Source organism: Cyprinodon variegatus, unplaced genomic scaffold (assembly GCF_000732505.1).
Source record: "Cyprinodon variegatus isolate N-32 unplaced genomic scaffold, C_variegatus-1.0 Scaffold121, whole genome shotgun sequence".
Taxonomy (NCBI): domain Eukaryota; kingdom Metazoa; phylum Chordata; class Actinopteri; order Cyprinodontiformes; family Cyprinodontidae; genus Cyprinodon; species Cyprinodon variegatus.
Window position 1 is genome coordinate 445,984 of NW_015150574.1, and position 21,285 is coordinate 467,268.

General features: G+C 36.5%; 1 protein-coding gene across 3 annotated transcripts in view; it reads left to right on the top strand.

Annotated features, from left to right (window-relative positions):
• LOC107085289 (transducin-like enhancer protein 4) overlaps positions 1-14,677 on the top strand; it is a 62,500-nt gene extending 47,823 nt beyond the window's left edge. For all 3 annotated transcript variants that reach the window (XM_015375540.1, XM_015375542.1, XM_015375541.1), the window contains exons 9-20: positions 1,583-1,705; positions 2,071-2,124; positions 2,235-2,387; positions 4,365-4,497; positions 4,931-5,118; positions 6,039-6,115; positions 6,242-6,491; positions 6,576-6,823; positions 9,929-10,076; positions 10,742-10,892; positions 11,997-12,073; positions 12,308-14,677. In XM_015375540.1, the coding sequence (XP_015231026.1) occupies positions 1,583-1,705; positions 2,071-2,124; positions 2,235-2,387; positions 4,365-4,497; positions 4,931-5,118; positions 6,039-6,115; positions 6,242-6,491; positions 6,576-6,823; positions 9,929-10,076; positions 10,742-10,892; positions 11,997-12,073; positions 12,308-12,415 (1,710 nt within the window). In that variant the 3' untranslated portion in view covers positions 12,416-14,677. The remainder of the gene's footprint in view (positions 1-1,582; positions 1,706-2,070; positions 2,125-2,234; positions 2,388-4,364; positions 4,498-4,930; positions 5,119-6,038; positions 6,116-6,241; positions 6,492-6,575; positions 6,824-9,928; positions 10,077-10,741; positions 10,893-11,996; positions 12,074-12,307) is intronic.
• The last annotated feature ends 6,608 nt before the right edge of the window (positions 14,678-21,285 follow it).

The window sequence follows — 21,285 nt, forward strand, 5'->3', positions numbered from 1 at the left end:
CACTGAGCTCCTGAGAGCGACCCATTCTTTCACAAATGTTTGTAAAAACAGTCTGCATGCCTAGGTGCTTGAATTTATACACCTGTGGCCATGGAAGTGATAGAAACACCTGATTCCAATAATTTGGATGGGTGAGCAAATACTTTTGGCAATATAGTGTATATAGGAAGAATTGGAGAGTACTTGATGCAGTCAAGGTATACTGTATGTGCAGTGAAGCCTTTATTTAGCTAAATAAAATGAAACTTCAGAAAAATACAGGTACATTCAGGTTCTACTGAAAAGATCAGTATCGAAAATGACTTCTTATGTTCCTCATTCAGTATCAGATATTTCCTAAGATGTGTCACTTTAAATTTGGAGTGGACGTGGCTGACTTACAGACTTGTTTGTGAATCCCGGTGAGGACAGTTTGCACAAAAACATGAGTTTGTTTTTTTTCTGTCCCAGTTTCCATTGTTAGTTCATAAAACTCAGCCAAGCACTCTGCAACACTGGCATCAGAAACACCAGTAGATGAGTCTGAATCACACACGACTGGTACTAGCAGTAGAAATCCTGGTCTGTCATGCTGTTTGCCGTAATAAGCACAGTAAAAACTGACATTATCCAATTAAAAGTGTCATTATTAATTAAATGTGAACGTGAGCTGCGTGTGTCGCACATTATTCTGAGAGTGAACGTCACTATTGTTGACATTCATTACTTCAAAACTGATCCGTTCAATTCACCAATCTCTAAAAATATGAATGTATTCAGTGAGTGTGTTCATGCACAACACAGGTTTTAGAGTGTGTAATCAAGTTAATGATTAATCAGTTACTAAATGAATTGATAATTTCCATATTATTCATTATTTCAGCCTTATTCAGAATCAGTTTTTAGCAGTCGAGGATCTGGGCAGGACGTACGGTTAAGAGGAGGATGCACCTGGTGCCATCAGAGCACTAAGAGTCTTCAGAGTGGGCTGATAGCATTTCCTCATTTATATCCCTATTGTTGAATTTGAAGGGCTAAAAACAGCTTGGTATAGAACCTTTAAACAATAATTACCTCTGTGTTGACTACATTCTGATATGGAACAAGAGTATCAGTTTCAGTCTTATGGGACACCAGAGCCCATATGACAAAATCTGCATATTTATGTAATCTGCATGTTTAAAAAGGGACATTGTTCCAGTATTGCAGTATTGCAGTATGCTGTTGGTGTAGGCTGCAAACAGAAATGGAATAAAACATAAACACAAAGGAGCCGTGTGATAAAAACCAATGGTGGCATTTAAGTTCAAAGTAAATAAACACCATGGCTAATCCAGATGTTTTAGTGTGAAATAGCATGAGGCTGGCATCTTCTCCCACTTATCTCTACATTGAGTATATATGAATATTAACAGAGGCATTTACAGAACTGTATAGCTACAGTTACACAGCTAAATAAACAAATGTGTAATCAATTGTGATTACCAAAGCAAAACGAAACAAAGATGGTCAGCAGTCGGAATTACAAGAACATTCAGCATCATAACCTTCCATAATAAAGGCTTGGAGGTAGTTGTAATGGTAGTTTTCTTCTCTGTTTCAGAGATCCTCTGTGTCTCCGTCAGCCAGTTTCCGGGCCGGAGAGAAACATCAGAGTTCCAGTGATTTTTCATCTGACAGCAAAAAGCAGAAGACAGATGACAAAGAGCTAACCTCGACCCGCTACGTGAGTTACACGGTTGAAATCATCCTTGACTGAGCAGGGGAGGAGATGTACGGTAATACATTTTATTACTGAAAGAGAAAATTGGAAAAGAGAGGTAAATCACCTTTCTCTGTTCCTGGTAGTACCCTTTGTTTTTGAAAAACTGGGAAATGAAACAGAGTAGAGCTTGTGAGACTAAAAAAAAATACAGGTTTACCTATCTTCAAGTTAATGCTTTTTATTCTGACAGATACAAAATGTCAGAGCAAATTGGTTAGTATAGATTGTTAGATTATTTTACTCTATACAATAAGGCTAATTAATTTTCTATGTATTATTTCATTTATCTTTGTAAATGTAAAATTAAATTTTTCTGTGAATCCCAGGAAAGTGATGGAGAAAAGAGTGACGACAACTTGGTGGTGGACGTCTCCAATGAGGTACCGATCAGCTTTTACTTTTATTGTTGGGTATCATCATTTTTTTTTTTTTTACTAATTAAAAAAAATAATGATGTTTTTCTTTAAACATCTTTGCTCACCCATCTCAGGATCCTACGTCTCCTCGAGGAAGCCCTGCCCACTCTCCTCGGGAGAACGGATTGGACAAAAGTCGCCTGCTAAAGAAAGACGCCCCCCTGAGTCCTTCTTCCATCGCCTCCTCCAGCAGCACACCTTCATCCAAGTCCAAAGAGATTAATTTGGTGAGTCATTGTGAAACTATCGCCTTTTGATCTGATTCAGCTTTTTTATAAATTAACTTCCTTTTATTTCTGGCATATAGTCGTAAACATTACAAAGGATCATTTGAAGTGATGTATAAGGAAATATTAACCTTTGTGAATAAAGATGCACCAGGATATATGTAATAGATATGTTCTGGACTTCATTAGGGTAAAAAGTTTGAAAAATCACCTGCAGGGTTCGTGTGCAAACTTATGGGAAGCCATTATTTAGGAAAACAGATTATACAATTACCCAGATTAATTGATACAAAAAAACTGAGTGCATCTAACTAGAAGGAACCCTACAGTAACTCCTAATTTTAGGGAATTTGAGAAGGAAAGAAACTAGGAGGTTATATAACAAAGGGTATTTTATTTACTGGTCATTATTAAGAAAAATGACTGACCATTTTTAGGTTTGGGCCTCACAGATATGCGATATAACACAAGGCCCAAATGGAAAACAATGGCCTTTGAGAACCATTAGGTGCTGCCCATTAATCTGGAAAGGGTAATTAAATTATTCGAACACTATCTAAACTCAGTATGTCAATTGAGAAAGATTATCATCATCACCATCATCATCATTTTTATTTGTAGAGTGCTTTAAAACAGCTGAAAACAAACTGCTGAACATAGCTAAAAATAGTACACAATAAAATAATAAATTACAGCATAAAAACATAAAATAATATGAATTTCTTTAAGCTAAATAGACAAAGTCACAACACCTAAGTCCTTGCAGTGTTAAAAGCCAGCAAATAAAAGTACGTCTTGAGCTGTGTTTTAAAATTTGGCAGGGAAGGAGCCTCCTTAATGTACTGCTTTTACATAAAAGCGGAGCAGCTATACGTAGAGAGGCTCTTGCCCCGCTCAGCTTCCTCTTAAACCTCGGTGCCTGCAGGAGCTGCTGTTCTGCTGACATGAGGGATTATTTAACGTCCCAAGAAACCAATCCCAAGGTCAGGCTATGCAGCACTCAGTAAAACAGCAAAAAACTCAGTATCTCCATTTAGACTTATGTTAGCCTGTTAAATGTCAAAGATCATATAGTTTGAAAAGGAGTATGACAAATTAACAGAAATAAATGTGCAGTTATTAAGTGTGTCATAATTTTTAGATTTCCGATTTAAATGAATAAAGTTATGCTTCAACATGATTGAAATTAGTTGTGCAGTTTAAAAAGAAAAGAAGAAAACATCTCCAAACCTCAGTGAACTAAATATGATGATCCCGAGCTCTTTGAGTTTTTCTTTTCATGTGTGTTTATTTAAATCCTCTGTGTTTTCATTATGTCTATTTGTCTACCTTCCTCAGCGTCCTGTTTGAATTTTTCTCCCAGCTACTTTGCATTCATTTGATTGTACGCACTTGGTGTCTATGTTACTCATGGCATCGTCACAGTATTCAAGTTAGTGGTCATGTTTCCCACCCTCTAAATTCTTCAGTCGCTGTCTTTCTGGTTCCTGCGTGCTTTTCTAAGGTTCGTTATTAACAGATATATTTTTCATGACAGCACAAACCCAGCTGCAATTTGAGTCCAACACAGACCTCACAACATGCGACTGAAGGAAGACAGTGTGATAGAATGATAAAATGATCGCACGGCTGCTAAAGGTGGCTCCACAAATTATGGACTGTTTGGATTTATTTCCAACAAATTTCCTTTTAAGATTTATCAATTTTTATAAATCATGACTGAGAATGTATGCATGCAGACTGCACAATCTACACTTTATATTTAAATTAATTGTAGAACTTGTTAGGAGCTCGATGAGCCCTGATTCTTAAATGCCTAAAAAAAGTATACTTTACAACAAACAGTGGGTTTCTAAGTTGGAAAATAATTTTAAGATCAAATTGTTTTCTGCATTATTTTATTATTCCTAAACCAGATGTATGTAAAGAAAATTTTCTTGTAATTTGTTTTTGTTTTTTTTGGTTTTGTGGATTCAGAATGAAAAATCGACAACGCCTGTGTCTAAGTCCAGCACCCCAACATCCCGTTCTGAGGCCCCCACACCTAGCAGCACCTCCACCCCTGGCCTGAGGCCTGCGCCGAGCAAACCCACAGGAGCTGAGCTGCTTGGTGGGTCCTGATTATAGCTAATTACAAAGAATCCTCACAGCACCAAGAAGCTTTTGTAAATCACAAAGAACTTGGTTAAAATAACACTTTGGACTTGGAAAATAAGCCTTATGCTGTCAGTTTGACTCATTACAGATCAATATGTGGTCTAGGAAATTTAATATATATTATAGATTTATTCTATTGTCTTTTAAAGGTAAAAAAAAAAACATTACCTATTATGTTCTGGTAATGTTATAGAATTAGGTTGCTACTGTTATTTTTAGTAATAAAAAAAGCAATATGATTAAGTAGATCATGACCTTCAAATATTTCTGTTTACTTTTTAATTAATTGCTTAAACTTATAAACTGAAATTTGATAACAATTTTATGTTTTTTTTATACTGATTGAAGAATGTTTGTTATATTTTTTGCCTTGTTTCATCGTCCAGCTTCCGGTCTTCGCACACCGCTTGCAGTGCCCTGCTCTTACCCTGGACCGTTTGGAATGGTGCCTCATCCCGGCATGAATGGAGAGCTGAGTGGAGCAGGCGCCGTCTATACCGGCCTGCATAACATCTCCCCACAGATGAGCGCAGTGGCTGCTGCTGCTGTGGCGGCATACGGACGCACACAAGTGGTACATCCACAGAAACATACATCCTAAACATGCACCAATATGTTAAAAACAACAATGTTCATTGTATGATTTTAGGAATTTTCTGTCAGGATCCTAAAAAAAGGTAATCAAATGTAGATTGTGAGGGTGAATTATGTTTATGCTATGTTTTATGGAACTCTCATCTTTATTGCTGTTTTTAATCTATTTCTATAACAATCAGCAGCTCACCCTTAAACATGCATGCTAAATATTTTTTTTGGTTCTTTAAGATGTGCTTCCAAGCATCTCTGATGGGGACTTAAAAGCTTTTTATTCAGATTTCTGCTTAATAACTTCAGGTATTCCCCAGTGGATAACCACATTTTGTCTGCAACCTCCAACATTTTTCTTTAAAGTAAAGTTTTGCTTAAAATCTTGTAGCCTACTAGTGCCCTTAAGGTGAAGGTCACTAGCAACAAGACAGCAGCTGTTCTAACACATCTAACACAAACAGAAAAGAAGGAAAGTCTTTTAACCATTAGGAAATAGTAATCTTCTGTTTGCAAAAAGAAACCCTGAAAATAAAAACACCAATAATTTTCTATGTTCCTCGTTGAAAATATTTAACTGAATAAGTTTAAGTGTTTTTGAAGTTGTTCAAAATTAAGTATTCATGAAGTGTAATGGAATTTTCATTAAAACAAGAAGAGCCATCCTTCAATAAGATTTTGGTTTTGTCTAATTGTTAAAGCTCCTTAAAATTGAACCATTTCAACATTTCATTTCATTTTTTGTTTTATGTAAATAAACTGATGCTTCTTAATTGATAGCTTAGGAGTTTTGTTTGTTTTTAAAGCTATCATATTTATTTAATCAATACAGATTTGATTAAAGTCAACTATTGCAGCAGTATTTTACAGTAGTGTATAGTAGAACTATAGTCCTGTTATCTTTTTTAGGTGGGATTTGATCCTCACCATCATATCCGAGTCCCAGGCCTTCCCCCCAACCTGTCAGGAATTTCTGGTGGAAAGCCGTAGGTTTCCTCACCTCAATTTTTAATGTCACCACCACACCAAGGAAGACACATGGTTTTGTCTTCCTCCTGTTTGCTTTCATTTCACTCTCCATTTTTTTTTTCAACACTCTTTGTCCCCTCCAGAGCCTATTCCTTTCATGTGAGCGCTGATGGACAAATGCAGCCTGTGCCTTTTCCTCCAGACGCTCTGATTGGCCCCGGCATCCCACGCCATGCACGACAGATCAATACTCTTAGCCACGGAGAGGTGGTGTGTGCTGTCACCATCAGTAACCCGACTCGTCATGTCTATACCGGGGGCAAAGGCTGTGTGAAGGTGTGGGACATCAGTCATCCTGGTAACAAGACCCCTGTTTCCCAGCTAGACTGCCTTGTAAGACCTATCCCTTGATCCTTGCTGTATATTCCAGACAATGTCAATAAAAACATGTCATAAAGTTATTTAATGTCATTTCAGAACAGGGATAACTACATTCGCTCATGTAGGCTGCTTCCTGATGGACGGACGCTAATTGTTGGGGGCGAGGCAAGCACTTTGTCTATTTGGGATTTGGCTACACCAACTCCTCGCATCAAAGCAGAGCTGACCTCATCTGCACCAGCGTGCTACGCTTTGGCCATTAGCCCTGACTCCAAAGTTTGCTTTTCTTGCTGCTCTGATGGAAACATAGCTGTCTGGGATCTTCACAACCAGACTTTGGTTAGGTAGGTGGTTAGAGATTGGTTCTGGATTATTGTATTGACAGCCCTATTTGCCTGTCTACATTCAAACGTAGGAAATTTAATGGCATCCATTTCTTAAGTCATAGGGTTTAATATAATTTCACTTCACCATTTGCAGCTGGTACAGCTCTTCGACTCATCTAGAAAGGCTTTCGCAACATTTAATTGTTTGTTAGAAATGAACAATTTTTCAAAAAAAAAAATAAAATCAAATTTTAACCAGTATCGATTTTTTTTATTTCCTTCATGCTAATCACAAGTATGTAAAAAAAAAAAAAAAAAAAAGTAGATGTTTCTCTGCAGGGGTTTATTGTTTTCATGACCTTGAAAACTTGCTTGTCCAGAATCGTAAAAGTGCTTGTTTCTTCATGCTAGCTGCAACCTTCTCTTCATTTCTCCGAGTGTGTATTACCACCACCTATAGGGCTGGAATTAAAAAGTCAACGTCTTACTCTTATTTTAATGTGACCAAAATTCTGTGCCACTATGATTTGAAAATTGCATTTTGTCAAATTGCAATTATATTGCAAATTCAATGAAATGCCCAGCCCAAGTGTTTATGGGATTTTTGGACATTCATGAGGTCAGACACTGATATGGGATGAAAAGGCCTGGTTTAATCCCTGTTTTTCAACTCACTCCTGGTGTGTTCAGACCATTAAAGTTCTTCCACATTAGAGTTGAGGTTTGATGTATTTAAGGGCAACAAGCGTCTGGGAACACATATAAGCAGAGTGATTAGTTTCTGGTAGCAGGTGGAGAGTGAGGCAGGTATATAAAGGGAGGGAAACAGGTGGAAGGACTTTGGGGATAATTAGTGGCAGCAGCTGAAGCTAGTTATGGTTCTAACTGGTGGCTGCCGGAAATTGACCAAAGGAAATGCACCTGGGAATAATAATTCCAAAACTAAAACAACAATAACCAAAGCATGTCATCTCCCTTCTGCCAAACTGGTCCATTGCAATGCTATACATAGGCATGAATGGTCACATACTAACTTCTTTAAAGTCCAGTAGTGTTATTTTTTTTACATTCATGTCAAATCAGCATATTGCTATTCACTTTGCATTTTTATTCTTTTTTTATAGTTTAAAAATGTACAATCATAATAAATAAATTATAATGTGCTCCGATGAGCCTTGTTTATCAGCTTAAATATACCTTTTGAAAATATCAGTCTTTAAGTGGGTATTAAAATTATTTTAATTATTCCACATTTTGACCTTTTTATTGGTCTGATTTTAAGCATTACCGGTATGTTTATATCAGATGTTATCCAGAAATACACATACTTAACAAAAAAGGCTTGAAAGTATTAGTCTGTGTGTAATTTCTATATAAAACTATGTCAGTTATTGAATTAAGTTACTGGGAAAAAAACAATTTATCAACTGAATATGCATGTGTATATTCTTAGAATGACAATTTTTACACTTTAGTTATAAGTTAAATGATTAAATTTGATCCAGTCACTTAAAGACCCAGTAATGTAGCTTCAAGTAATTATACTGCATTTTTTTAAGTAACAAAAGAAACATACAAGAGGCGTCATTATAGAACTTTAGCCTAAATGACCACAACGGGAAATGATTGAGTTCTACTGTACTGTGCAATGCACTGAACTAAAAAGAAATTCTAGAATGATAACGCTTATGCTATGTTCTGACCGCAAGTGTTAGAGGCAGCAGAAGCAGCTGGTTTACATGCAAATTCAATGGTTGATGCGCATCAAGGTGCAGCAAAAGCTCCTGCAGCACATCTGAGCAGCTGAAGCAGCCCCTCATGAGCTTCTTAGCATCTGACCCACGTGATGCGCTGCAAAAGCAGCAGATGCTGGAGTTGAAAAAATTTTTAACTTATGCTGTTCGACGCGCAACATCAACCAATCAGAGAATCTGATCTGGGAGCTGGCAGGGAGACAGACACAGCGCTGCTGATGCAGATTGCTATGATCGCTCCCTTGAAACAGTTTATTAATGCCTAAATTAACTTAAAATGTTAAAACCTGCCAGCAAAATATGTTAGATTTTATTTATTTATTTTATTCTGGTGCCTGCAGTTTGGATTACGTACATGAAAATCGCTAACATCTCCTTCCAGCCGCCATGAACATTAGAGGAAAACCCAGAAGAGACAAGGCCAGAGGCAGCCGTTGAAGGAGATTTCCAGGGACAGAGTGCAGATGGTGTACGGGGGTCTGAGCGGCTCAGACAGCGAAATAATATTTGAAGGCAGGATCATAATCTTGATAAACTGAATGCACAGATAAAGTTTTCAGTTGGACTTTCTCACTTAAAAACATATTAAAACTATTTTTTACCCACTTATAACAGCAAATATAGCAAAGCCGCTCTGTTTGCTAAACACAGGAGCAGCAGAAGCATGAGACGCACATGGACACACTTTTCTGGACGCGCTTCAGGAGCAACAAAGCTGCTCCTGATGCACGTCTGACCTTAATGTGAACAAGCATCTAAAATGAAGCAGCAGAAGCTTTTTTGCTGCTTCCAGCTCTTGCGGTCTGAACGTAGCATTATTTGCTTATTTTAAAACACCAGAGTGGTTCTGGTCATTTTGCAGCAGTGCAAATAACACAGTGCTATGAACATATGGTCTCATATATTGCAAGACTTAGGGGAATTTGTCCTTTTATTTTTACATATCAGGTATATTTTTACCTTCTATACAAGTGTTGAAGCAATTTAAAAAGCTTAATAAATGCCATTAAATACCATCGGGTCTCTCTTTTTTTTTTTTTTTATCTCAGGCCAAAGTCTGGTGTAGGTTCTTCTGACCATTAACAAAATTGCAAACTTTCTACTTTTCTACCAAACTGATTACAACACTGCAGAAAACCATGCAGGTCATAAAAATGTATCACCAGCCTTTGCTTGAATAAATAAATGGTAAAAACTGGTACTTTTCAAACTTTATGCTGCAATTCAAAAGTTAGCTTGTTTTTTACCAGGGCAAGAAAAGATAGGACTTCAGTTTTTAGCTCCAAACTAACGTTAACTGTGGCACAACTGTTGTCAGATCAATCCTACAAAAATTCCATTTATGTTATTTCATTATCTTTGTTTTCAGGCAGTTTCAAGGCCACACAGACGGGGCAAGTTGTATAGATATCTCTAACGATGGAACCAAGCTGTGGACTGGTGGTCTGGATAACACCGTTCGTTCTTGGGATCTGAGAGAGGGCCGGCAGCTGCAGCAACACGACTTTACTTCTCAGGTATACGGAATGCTCCAAAATAATCCCACAACAATGCAGCGCTGTAATACCAAATACAACATTATACAAAAAAAGCTTGGTTTTTATAAAAAAAAAAAAAAAAATTATACCATTAGTTTGTGCTATAGATAAAGTAAAAATGTCACAGGCTAGTACAAATTGTGCATCCCTAGACAGGTCCTTGCAATTGCATGTGTGATTACTGTCTCTACTTTTGATTTATTGCAGTAATTTACAAGCTCAGTTCAGAGCGTTTAACCCACACTAAAGGCTGGACTGTTTTTGTCATGCCCTCAAATACTTTTAACTCTGATAATACTTGCAGTTTCAATTTACCTTTTTTTCAGGCAAGGAGAAAAGCAGCAATAATTGACCATTATTGCAATTTTCCTGAATAAGGCACATTTTACAACCCGAGTTTGCACATGAGGTCGTGACTATCCATTTAAGAGGTTTGAGAGTGAGGGCAGACAAGACAGGAAGTGATATTGCAGCTTTACAGCTGCAGTGAATTTATTACCAGATTGAATCTGTTCATTCATACAATTTTATCACGGCAATGCTGCAAATATTTCTTACTTTTTTTCACGAACAATGACTAAATCTACCATCCAAGTTACAACATGTGGCTGTCTTTAAAAGAGGACTATTTCTCTTTGTTGCAGATCTTTTCTCTGGGTTACTGTCCGACAGGCGACTGGTTAGCTGTCGGGATGGAGAACAGTAATGTGGAGGTCCTGCATGTCACTAAACCTGACAAATACCAACTCCACCTACATGAAAGCTGTGTGCTCTCACTAAGATTTGCTCACTGTGGTAAGAATGAAACATGGGACACATATGATAGTATATCACATATAGCCTCCTTGTTTAATAGTGAAATATACTTTTTCTTAATAAAGGCAATAACAATGAATAACCCTGATTATTTTAAAGTATGACTATTAATACTGGACAGCTATTTAAAGATTTTTAAACTGGTTTGGCTTGAATATTAATTTGTTAGCCTATCAGGGTCTTTTCTACCGATATAATCCTAAAGATCAGGTGCATGCACAAAATACGCCTCCATATAAAAATCTGTTCTTTACTGAACCTAAAATTACGTTTTTGTTGACATTAAAAAATCAGTTTTTATTGTGCCTGGAAGACATTAAATGTGATTTAAGATGATTAGAAAGTTGTAAATATAAAAAACAGAATTAATCCACAGCAGTTTATAGTATCTACATAATGCTGCTCCATCTTTATAAGAGCATACCGCTTGTAGAAGTGCGGTTTTTACCTCTGTAAAGGGTAAAAATATCACCTTTATAGGGCTTATAGTAATTATGAATTGGACTTCTTTTGGCTTTATTTTTGACAATTACTTTTTTCTTGCAACCATCGAACAAAGGCTAGATTTGTCAAATGCAAGGCTTGTCTACCTTAACAGATTCTCCAACCTGAAGTGTGGGTCTCTGCAGGTCCTATAGCTACATTGGGCCTCTAGAGCAGACTTACCTATTTCAGATGATGGAGAATAGGAGTTCTTTGTGAGATGTTCATTAACTCGAACACTTTTTTATAATCTAGCAATGGTTTAAGTATCTTTAAAAGCTTAATTATCCCTGATTTGTCTGCTCTTAAGACAGAATGCTTACATAAGAAATTGTAAAATATCTATGGGACAAAAACACTATCAGCTGCAAACCTAAACAAACAATCACAGTCAAAGTCTGGTTTGGATTTACAATTGTATCATGTTAGCATATTCCCTAGCCTTTGTTTAACAAAGTTTTATCTGGATAAGTGTTTGGGCGGTTCTCTAAAGACAAGGTAAACAACAAAAGACCCTGGAGGTGAACAACGAGGGAAAAAAATGCTTAAGCATGTTTGATTTTATTTTGAAAACTTTGAATTCTGTCATATTCTCTGCAGGAAAGTGGTTTGTGAGCACAGGAAAAGACAATCTACTCAATGCATGGAGAACCCCATATGGAGCCAGTATTTTTCAGGTGAGCATTCAGAAAAAAAAAGGATAGTCGAACATTGGTTAGAATATGTGAAACTATTAAGAAGATCTATTGGATCTGCTGGAACTTTCTTTATAAGGACAGACATTTGAATATATATTAGCTATAGAAATACTTTTTTTTTTTTGATTTTTAGTTTTCACTAAAGTGTGTTCCTATGTTAGCAGAATCTGTCAATTTGTTACATTAGACAACATGTTTCTTTCACCCTTCCAGTCAAAGGAGTCATCATCAGTGCTGAGCTGCGACATCTCCATAGATGATAAGTATATCGTGACGGGCTCAGGAGACAAAAAGGCGACGGTCTACGAGGTCATCTATTAAGAAAGCTGGACTTCATGGTCATCCTTTCATCAGGATGTAAAGTCTCCTATCATGCGTACGAAATCCAACAATAAAAAAAAAAAAACAATATTTTCTGGGATTTTAACATTTTGACCTCCTATTTCTGAAAGGTTGTGGATCAAAATGAACGAAGCACATAGATTTTTCTTTTTTATCTTTTTTAATTTTTAAGCATTGTTATGTTGATGTAATTAATAATGTTGTACACTTCTTGCTGGATAAGATCTCCTCATGTAACATTTAATGTGCAGTAAGCATCTCACTCTTTTGATTGTTTACATTATTTTAGGTGGCCTAAAAGGCACTTCCTTTATAACAGGTTGCTATTGCTATTTCTGTATAGTTCCCCTCACTGACTGCACCTCCAAGAGTTGACAGATGCCTTCAAGGCTTCATGACAGAGGGTTAGCAACTGCAGACAAAAAAAAAGCCTTAAGATCATGAAATATGTTACTGAATAAAAAAAATCTAACCTGTAATAGCAGTTTGTTTAATCAAAATCACTGATGGCCCAAATATTGGTCCACCTTATGATATTCACAAAGGATAAATCTAATATAAATGAACTAGTAAAAATACTTTCTGTTTATCTGCATATCAATAGGACTTATTTCTTTTAACCATTGAATACTAGGCTGTCTAAGGATCCATATTGAGCATAAACACACAGCAGAGTATTGAATACTAGAAAATACACTCTTCAATGTGCACTTTTGGAAAACTGTAGCAAGGCATCATGGTGGTCCATACGAGCACAATGACTTATCTGCCCTACCATCACAAAAGCAAATGTCTGGTATTTGCTAAACTCTATCGAGACTTTAATTGGAACCAGTTGCTTTTATCAGATAAGACTAAGCTTGAGCTTCTTGACCACAAACACTTCAAACGGGCTTGGCATTAAAGAAAGGGTGGATCTATGTACTGTAAAAGCACCTCTTGCATCTTGTTCAATTCTGTGGAGGAACAGTGGTGCTGTGTGGCTATTTCTCTTCCAAATAACCTTGAAACTTTGTTCGAGCTCCTTTTACAATTGAGTTTTTGAAAATGAAATGGAATTTTAGAATTAAAATCTTAGAGAATCTACCAAAAATGGTTAAAAAGATGTCATTACTCAGTTATTCGGGCTTATATTGTTGTAGAAATTTGTAAACACGGTTCTTTAGAAACAAGCCCCTGCCTTGCCACAAGTCTTTTAGAAATATGTGGGGCAAACCAAAGGAAAAGGGACCCAGGTCTGTTATTTATTTGTCAAGATTAAGCAAAGTAGCAAAGATCTCTCTCCCTCACTTTGTGCACCAACCTTGCGAATCTTTCTCTGAAAATACTTGGGTCTGACCTACTGGCATAAAGATACTGAACAAAGTGTCAACAACAGGAATACATATATTTTAACGTTTGTTTGAGACAAATACTTAAAGGTGTTGTGGAGGATTTTCGCGAACTTTTTAAAAGACTCAGCCTGTCCCCTTAAAAAAAAAAATGCACATGCACAACCCTGTGCATGTACTCCCACGAGGGAACGCCTATTACATGTGCAAGAGCACATTTCTCCTCATGCACGCTATGTTTTAAGTTTTTCGTTCTCATAGCTCATACAAGCTTACTGTGTCCGAATGTCCATCCTAACCCCTTAATCCCTCAGTCACTATATAGAGCGGGGCCTATATGGTGGACTTTATAGTTAACTCAGTTAACCAACCGTTTGGACAGATGATCACTGCTTTTCGCTCCCTGTTGATCACTAGACTCCTCGTCCACTGCGCGATGACTGCACCATCTTTGTTATTAGTCGCCGCTGTTGTCCCACTGTCGCCGCTGTAACAACAGCCTATGGCGACAGTGGGACGCTGTGACCGCAAATCCCATGATGCTTTGTGAGGAGAGCTCTCCGCGCAAAGCATTCTGGGATCTATCTGCCTCTTCTGAGGCCTTACTTTTATTCTCATACACTTCGGAAACACATTTTCTCTTACGACCCTCAGCTATTTTCAAAGAACTGTGGTGAGAAAGGTGAGCTTCAATAACTGTCTGAAATCATAGCTCACCACAGGTATAAGCTAGGGATGGGACGATTTATGAAAACCGTCAGAACCGTTCGGTTTGACTGTCTCAGTTCGGTTCGCGTGTGTTTCGTTCGGTTCATGCGCTGCTCCTTTTTCTCATAGGCGAAGCGTTTACACTCCAGAGCAGAAGGTGGCAGTACTGCGACCAAAGCGAACCACCAGTAGTAAACAAGAAGAAGAAGAAGTGAAGCAGCTTAGCCGGGTGTAGCAGGGAAAAAAATCAGTTGTTGTGGAGAATTGTGTGGGTATGGCGAGTGGGAAAGAACAGGAGTTGGAAGGCGCGCCAGCAGCACTTTATAGGTCTGCTGTATGGGACCGCTTTGCATTTAGAGTGACCTATGATGACGGCGGAAAGAAAGTTGTGGATAAAAGTGCAACAGTGTGCAAGCATTGTGCAACACGTTTTGTTTATGCTAACAGCAACATGACCAACATGTCATGCTGACCCCGAAATCCCTCATACTCCGTCAGCAACCCCCGCTCCGCCCCGCTGCGCTCCAGACCGGCTGCTCAAAGTAAAGCTACAGCCCCCACTGTGGCTTCGTCCGCTCCCGTCTGAGTCCCTTGGAGATGGTAGAGAGCATGCGCGAGATGATTAAATTCAAAGCAGCAAAACATACGGAGATGATCCAGGGTTTCCACGGATCATTTAAAATAATTACAATCCATTATTTTTGGGGGGATTTTTTCATTAATTCCATAAACTTTTATGGGATTTCGGTGTAACAATCAACATGTATCGAACCGAACCGAAAACCGTGACCAGAAACCGTGAATCGAACTGAACCGTGGATTTTGTGAACCGTTCCACCCCTAGTATAAGCCTAAATGTGCGCATGCACAGAAAAAGATAGCTAATGGGACGGCCTTACCTTTAAATTAAAGGTATGATTTTCTTTTTTATTCAATGCAAAATATGTTACTGCAATAAAACATTAAATTATTTGAATTTTTTTTTTTACATTGGTGTCAGCAAATGTTATGTTTTTTTTATGACAAAATGAACCTTAAAGGCAACATGTTCATATTTATTGTGTTTTTCATCTCTTTTCTCTTTGAAACAAAAATTTTCCTCTAACAGCTGTTAGAAAAGCTTCATGTGAAACACATGAAGAGTTAATTTCATTACAGTTGCATGCTGACGGGTGCTCTTTCTAGAAGAGGATTTGGACAGTTATCTTATTATCTCTGAGCTTGTTTGGGGTCTGACAAATTGGGAACAAATAGGAACCAGCCTTTTAGAACAGGTTGGGAGGGCACAATAAACAAACTAAGGCATAAGGAGATCATAACACAAACTTTTAGTGTAAAGACTGGTTTACCCAATCCAGAAATAACAACATGTCCACTGTACAGAGGTGTGTGATGTACTTAAACTGTATTATCTGCTCTCATTCAAACATACATTATACTGTTTGTAAAAAAAAAAAAAGAAAAAAAAGTGCTTAAAGGTTTTGTTTTGTATTTGAATGGATGATCTGTGTTTTGATTTTTTTTTTAGGATGTGGCTTATGTTTAGTACCCATCAGTATTTTCTACCACCTTTTTCTTCTTTTTGCTGTAATTCCATTTCAGGTTGGAAGTTTATAGACGTGTGTGTGTTTGGTGTCTATGCTTCAATCTCGTGGGCGATTTATGAACAAACTAAAGAGGCAGCCCTCAGTGTGCTAACCCCTGAAAGACCTTTGCACTTGGTTCTGACTCCCAGTTTGGACTTCTGTGAATGCTCTTTTGCTCTGCTCTGACAGTTTTTCTGTAAAGCTTATTTATTGATGTTTTGGAGGTCAGCCTTCTCATTTCTGAACTTGGTTTTCTGTTGCTGGACTTTATTTTTGTTGTATATAAAGAAAAGAACAAAAGTTGCCGATGATACAGACTGAATTTACTACGGATTTCTTTTTTCCTTTAGCTTCTTGTAAAAAAAAAAAGAAGAAAAAAAAAAGAAAAAAGAACAATACAGTGCCTTTATAAGACTACCGTTTCCTGGATTCTCCTTTACCATTCCTGGTTGTACAACAAAACTAAGAGTTAAAGTGTAACCCTGTTAAAATACTTTTTTATTATGATTATTCATTTGATCAAGTATGTTTTTTTCAATGTCAGGAAGTAAATATATGTTAAACTTGTATGCTGCAGTCTGAAAGCATCATTTAGCCAAATGGGATTTATTTTAAGCAACTACAAATAGTTATCGTATACCTACGCAGCAACATGCAAATCTAGCTTTGAATTTCCTATTTTAAACCTATTTAGGGCAAAAACTTGTGTAAAAGCAGATGAGATATTTCAAGCTTTGGAGATTGTATCAGTGGGGTCTCTAAATGAGGATCTATTGAGCCAAATATGTTTTTTGATTAATCTAACTCTATACTTTAATCTCCTAAATAAGCCTACCTGAACCACCTGTAACCTTTTAATGGTTAAATGTATGATAATAGTCTGAAATAGTCTGAAGGATGAGTAATTCAATTCTGCATTGAATTACTCATCCTTCAGCAAATCTTTAGCCTCTCCAAATTATTATTAAATAGTGTTTTTATTTCATGAAACAAGTTTTTATGTTATATATAAAACCATGATTTACATCATTCAATCCTAACATCCTTCAAGTATATAGAAATTATTTTAAACCCCAATTAAGAGAGAAGAGCATTTATGTTTGTGGTACGAGTATGTAAACTTGGCAAAGACAAGGTTTTCTTTTAGTAACAGGTAAAAAAGAAGTCAACAGAAATTAATAAACTTGTGTTAATATGGTAGGATTGTTCTTTTTACACTAGGTACCTCAGAAGGATTTAAAAGTTTAATAAGTTTTGTTATTTACAGCCTTTTTTCTGCCAGTTCTGCCTACAGTCTTACAGCTCAGTGTTTCTTCGCTTTCTTTGTATCATTTGTAACTTTGCCTTACAGTGCTCTTTTTTTTTTTTACTTGCAGGAGCCAACATTTTTCTATTTAAACAAAAGCATTTGGTTTGCTTTCACTGAATGCTCTGTTGTTTTTAGATCTAGTGATTCTGTGTTGAACTGGATTTATTTATTTTGATTCTATCCTCGACACCTTAAATGTACTTTTGTTGTTCTCAATGTTAAGATCCAAACCTGAATGTCACTTTTCTCATTTTAATGCTACACGAATAACACAAAATTAAGATAAACCATTTATTAATGATGTACAGATCACTTGGTTTGACTGAGCTCACAAAGGTGTTACAGCTTGACTGTAAAACATGTAATTATTTAAGCTGTGAGCACTTAAAGAATAATCCTGTAACCAGTTAAGCTTATTTTCTTTCAGTGTAAAATGGCTTTGCTCTCTTTTTTCTAGTCTGCAGCTGATTTTATTAAATTATTGTGTCAGTATATTTTGTCTGAGTTTCTTTTACAGTTTGCTTTTAAGACTGTGGGAGTTTGTTTCATCAGTCCCTATGGTAATTTCTGAAATTGAATTAAAATGTAGCTAATGGGACATATTTTAAGTAGGAAATCTTACGTGGAATTATGGTAATGTTTAAAAAAAAAAAGAATGAACTTTCAAAATTTGGTTTTTTGAAAAAAAAAATTCACATATCAAATCTAGTTGTTCTTACTTATTAATATTGTTATTACTGTTAGAAAGCAAGTTACTAGAAATATTCTAAAAAAGAACAAAACAAAATATACAATGATTAACATAAATGAATTTTATTAATGTTTTTGTATCCACTATTTCCCCATGTGTCCCTGCACTCTCCACTTGTATTTCAGTTGCTGTTCCTTATATATTCTGCTGGATTCTCTCTCATCATCCTCCAGCTTCCTGTGTTTTCATCGTGTTCACCATGTTGATCCATTTTGTACATCAAAACATCCATTTTCCACAAATTTTCTGCCCTGATCCTGATGCTGCTTTACTCCTCAATAAACCTAAATCTCGACATTTAATGAGAAAATATTAAGCGTACACCCGCTATACTTAAGGACTAGAGAGTTCCTTCATGAAAAGAACCATTGCTTTTTTAATTAAAACAACTTTGTTTCAAATGAAGATATTTAAGTACTCTGATTAGATTTGTAATGAAAGAAATTTGTTAAAATTCTTTGTTTTTAACCACATGCAGGGATTTGGTGTCATCACTCCTGCTACTGTATCTGCCCATTGGGAAGGAGGGCAGTCTTAGTCCATAATAACAGTAGCATTTTTGTCACAATAACATTTAATCACTGTTAGAAACAGCATGACTGAAACTAAAATTGTGTTTTTTTATGTGTTTTTTTGGCAATGTAAGCAATGCAAAATTTTTATAGACCTATGTACTACTAGGGTGGTGTACCCCCCATGAGCCCTGTTTACTGATGGGGCTTTATATCAGACAGTTTACTTATCTCTCTTTGGGCAAAGCTCAGCAACAGCTTATTACAGCCAGTCCTAGGCTAAACATGCCTGCTATACAGCTGCTTTTTAAACAAAATGTTTTTGAAATTACTTAATTCTAACAGCTGATTAATTCTTGAAATGTAACTTTCTAAATTTTTAGAAGTTTATATTACATATATCCAGATTAAAAACTGCACATAAATAAATCAACATCTGGTCACAAGTACATATTCTGCAGGCCAACTGTCTTTTTTGTCTAAATCTTTCAAACTTTCTTTTAAGAGAAAACTAAGCTTTTGTTTAAAAAAGAAATGTGATAATCGTAACAGAAGTTACACTCATATCAATTTTGATGGTCAGTTTTATGTTTGGGCTCATGATTTGGGTCATCTGTACAGATGGCATAATCGTAAATGTCTTATAAGTCTTCATAGATTCTTCATAAAGCATTACCACATTTGGTAAGTCTTAAAAGTAATAGCTTCCAAATTGACTCTTACATTTTACCTGCTAACCAATGCCTGTAAAGTATAAGATGGAGCTTTTGCATTTTTTCCATTTTCTCTGAGTACTGCACAGCCTGACCTTCATGTAAGAAGATTGATAGCTGTCTTACAGTAGGTGTTTTACACTTGAGAACAATATTTGAGAGAAATCTCTAAGGAATGGTCTCTTAAACTGCTCCAGATTAATAGCCGGAAATATTTTCATTGCTGATGTCTCTCCTTGGTCTAGTGTTAACTATCACAGCTGTATGAGCCAGACCAACAAACCTTCTGCTTAACAAAGCGGATCACTTTGTTAGAGACCAAGCATTCAACAGTACTTCATCTTAAGAGCTTGGCTTCTGCATCACCCTGAAATTTATGAGAGAACCTAGAATCACAGCGTTTCACACAGCATTGTTTTGTATCTATTTAATAAGAGCAGCATGCAATCTGTTATGGGTTTTCCTAGGCTTTAGGTTAGATTTAAATTTGTTTAAATTACACACACCCCGAGAATAAAAAGAGAGCACACTAATGTATTTATTTTAATCTTAATGATATACATTTTGCTTTTTTGTATTTGAAAATCCTGATTTTGTCATGTTTTATGTTGCAAGACATCATCTTATACCTCATAGTTTATGGGCTAGTCTCAGTCTGACCCCCAATGGATGAACATGATGTGTTCATGCAGCACGGACCTCTGGACAAGTAAAGTGGACTAAGTGATCTAAGTGAGGGCTGTGGAGGAGGACGCTCTGCCATTACAGTGAATGATACTCCTGATGCAGCTCTCCAGTGAGCACTTTAAACAGCCAAAAGTGGATGAGAAGGAGAGAAGGTTGTGATGCAATGTGGGAACAAGCAACCCTACTTCAACAATAAATAGTAAGAGCACTTACTCATGCACATTGCTCACTTTCCACGAGTTGATTAAACAAACAAGACACACAAAAGCAATGTTCCATTTATTTTGATGCATGTTTGCTTATCAATTTTAGCAAATATATTATGGTAAAATTTAATCTTGACAAGTGAGTACCATTTATTGTGTGAAGTACCAACTGTGTTGTCTTTTTGCAACCCTCCCATAACTGCAGTCATGACCTCACAGCCTGATGGAATAATGTTTGCAAAGGGCCACTTTACCCATTTCAACTCTCCTACAATCTCAGAGGGCTATCAAAGCAGCTCATTAATTAATTCACAGTTTTCAAACACTGACAGCACACTGTGGAGATCTACAGCTATGAAGCAGGAGAATGAATATTCACAGCCGTTCAAAACATTTCTGGTAAATTCTCCTTCTAATCGCATTACGACAAAGAAATGACTGCAGTACATCTGAATGTAATGCACTTTGGCATTGCAGTTCTTTAGGCCAAGTACAAAAATGACAATAGTGCAAAGTTGTTTACATTACAATTTAGTCCATCAGCTTTAAAGAAATATATGTTTCTGCACCCAAGATCTGGCTTTGGTATCGAAGCAGCCTTTTTGGTCTTGATGCACTTTGTTTTATCAAATTGAAAGTAATGTCACTTTAAAAAAATATGTTTACATATTTCTGGGAGTTAATTAAAGAAATATTATATTAAATAATAAATATATTTTAGCTCTGTAATGTATTTTGGTGCTAAGCCATTCAGTGGTTTTGGACTAATAAGGGTATTTTAATCTATTCCCTGAGATACTTTAAAACTGCTGTGATGTGTTAAACTTCCTTAGCTTCGGTGAGAATGTGAGCAGCATTCTTGATCAGCTGCTTTTGATTTACTTTTTAGTCAGACGTGTGAAGACACAGGTACAGAAATCATTTTTAATACAGATGATGGCATGAATTTTATCTTAAAGATCCCGCTGAGACATTAGTCTTTTCATCCTGCCAATGTTCTTTAGGTGGTAGAAGGAGGACACCATTATTGTCTTTATGTGCCTCTG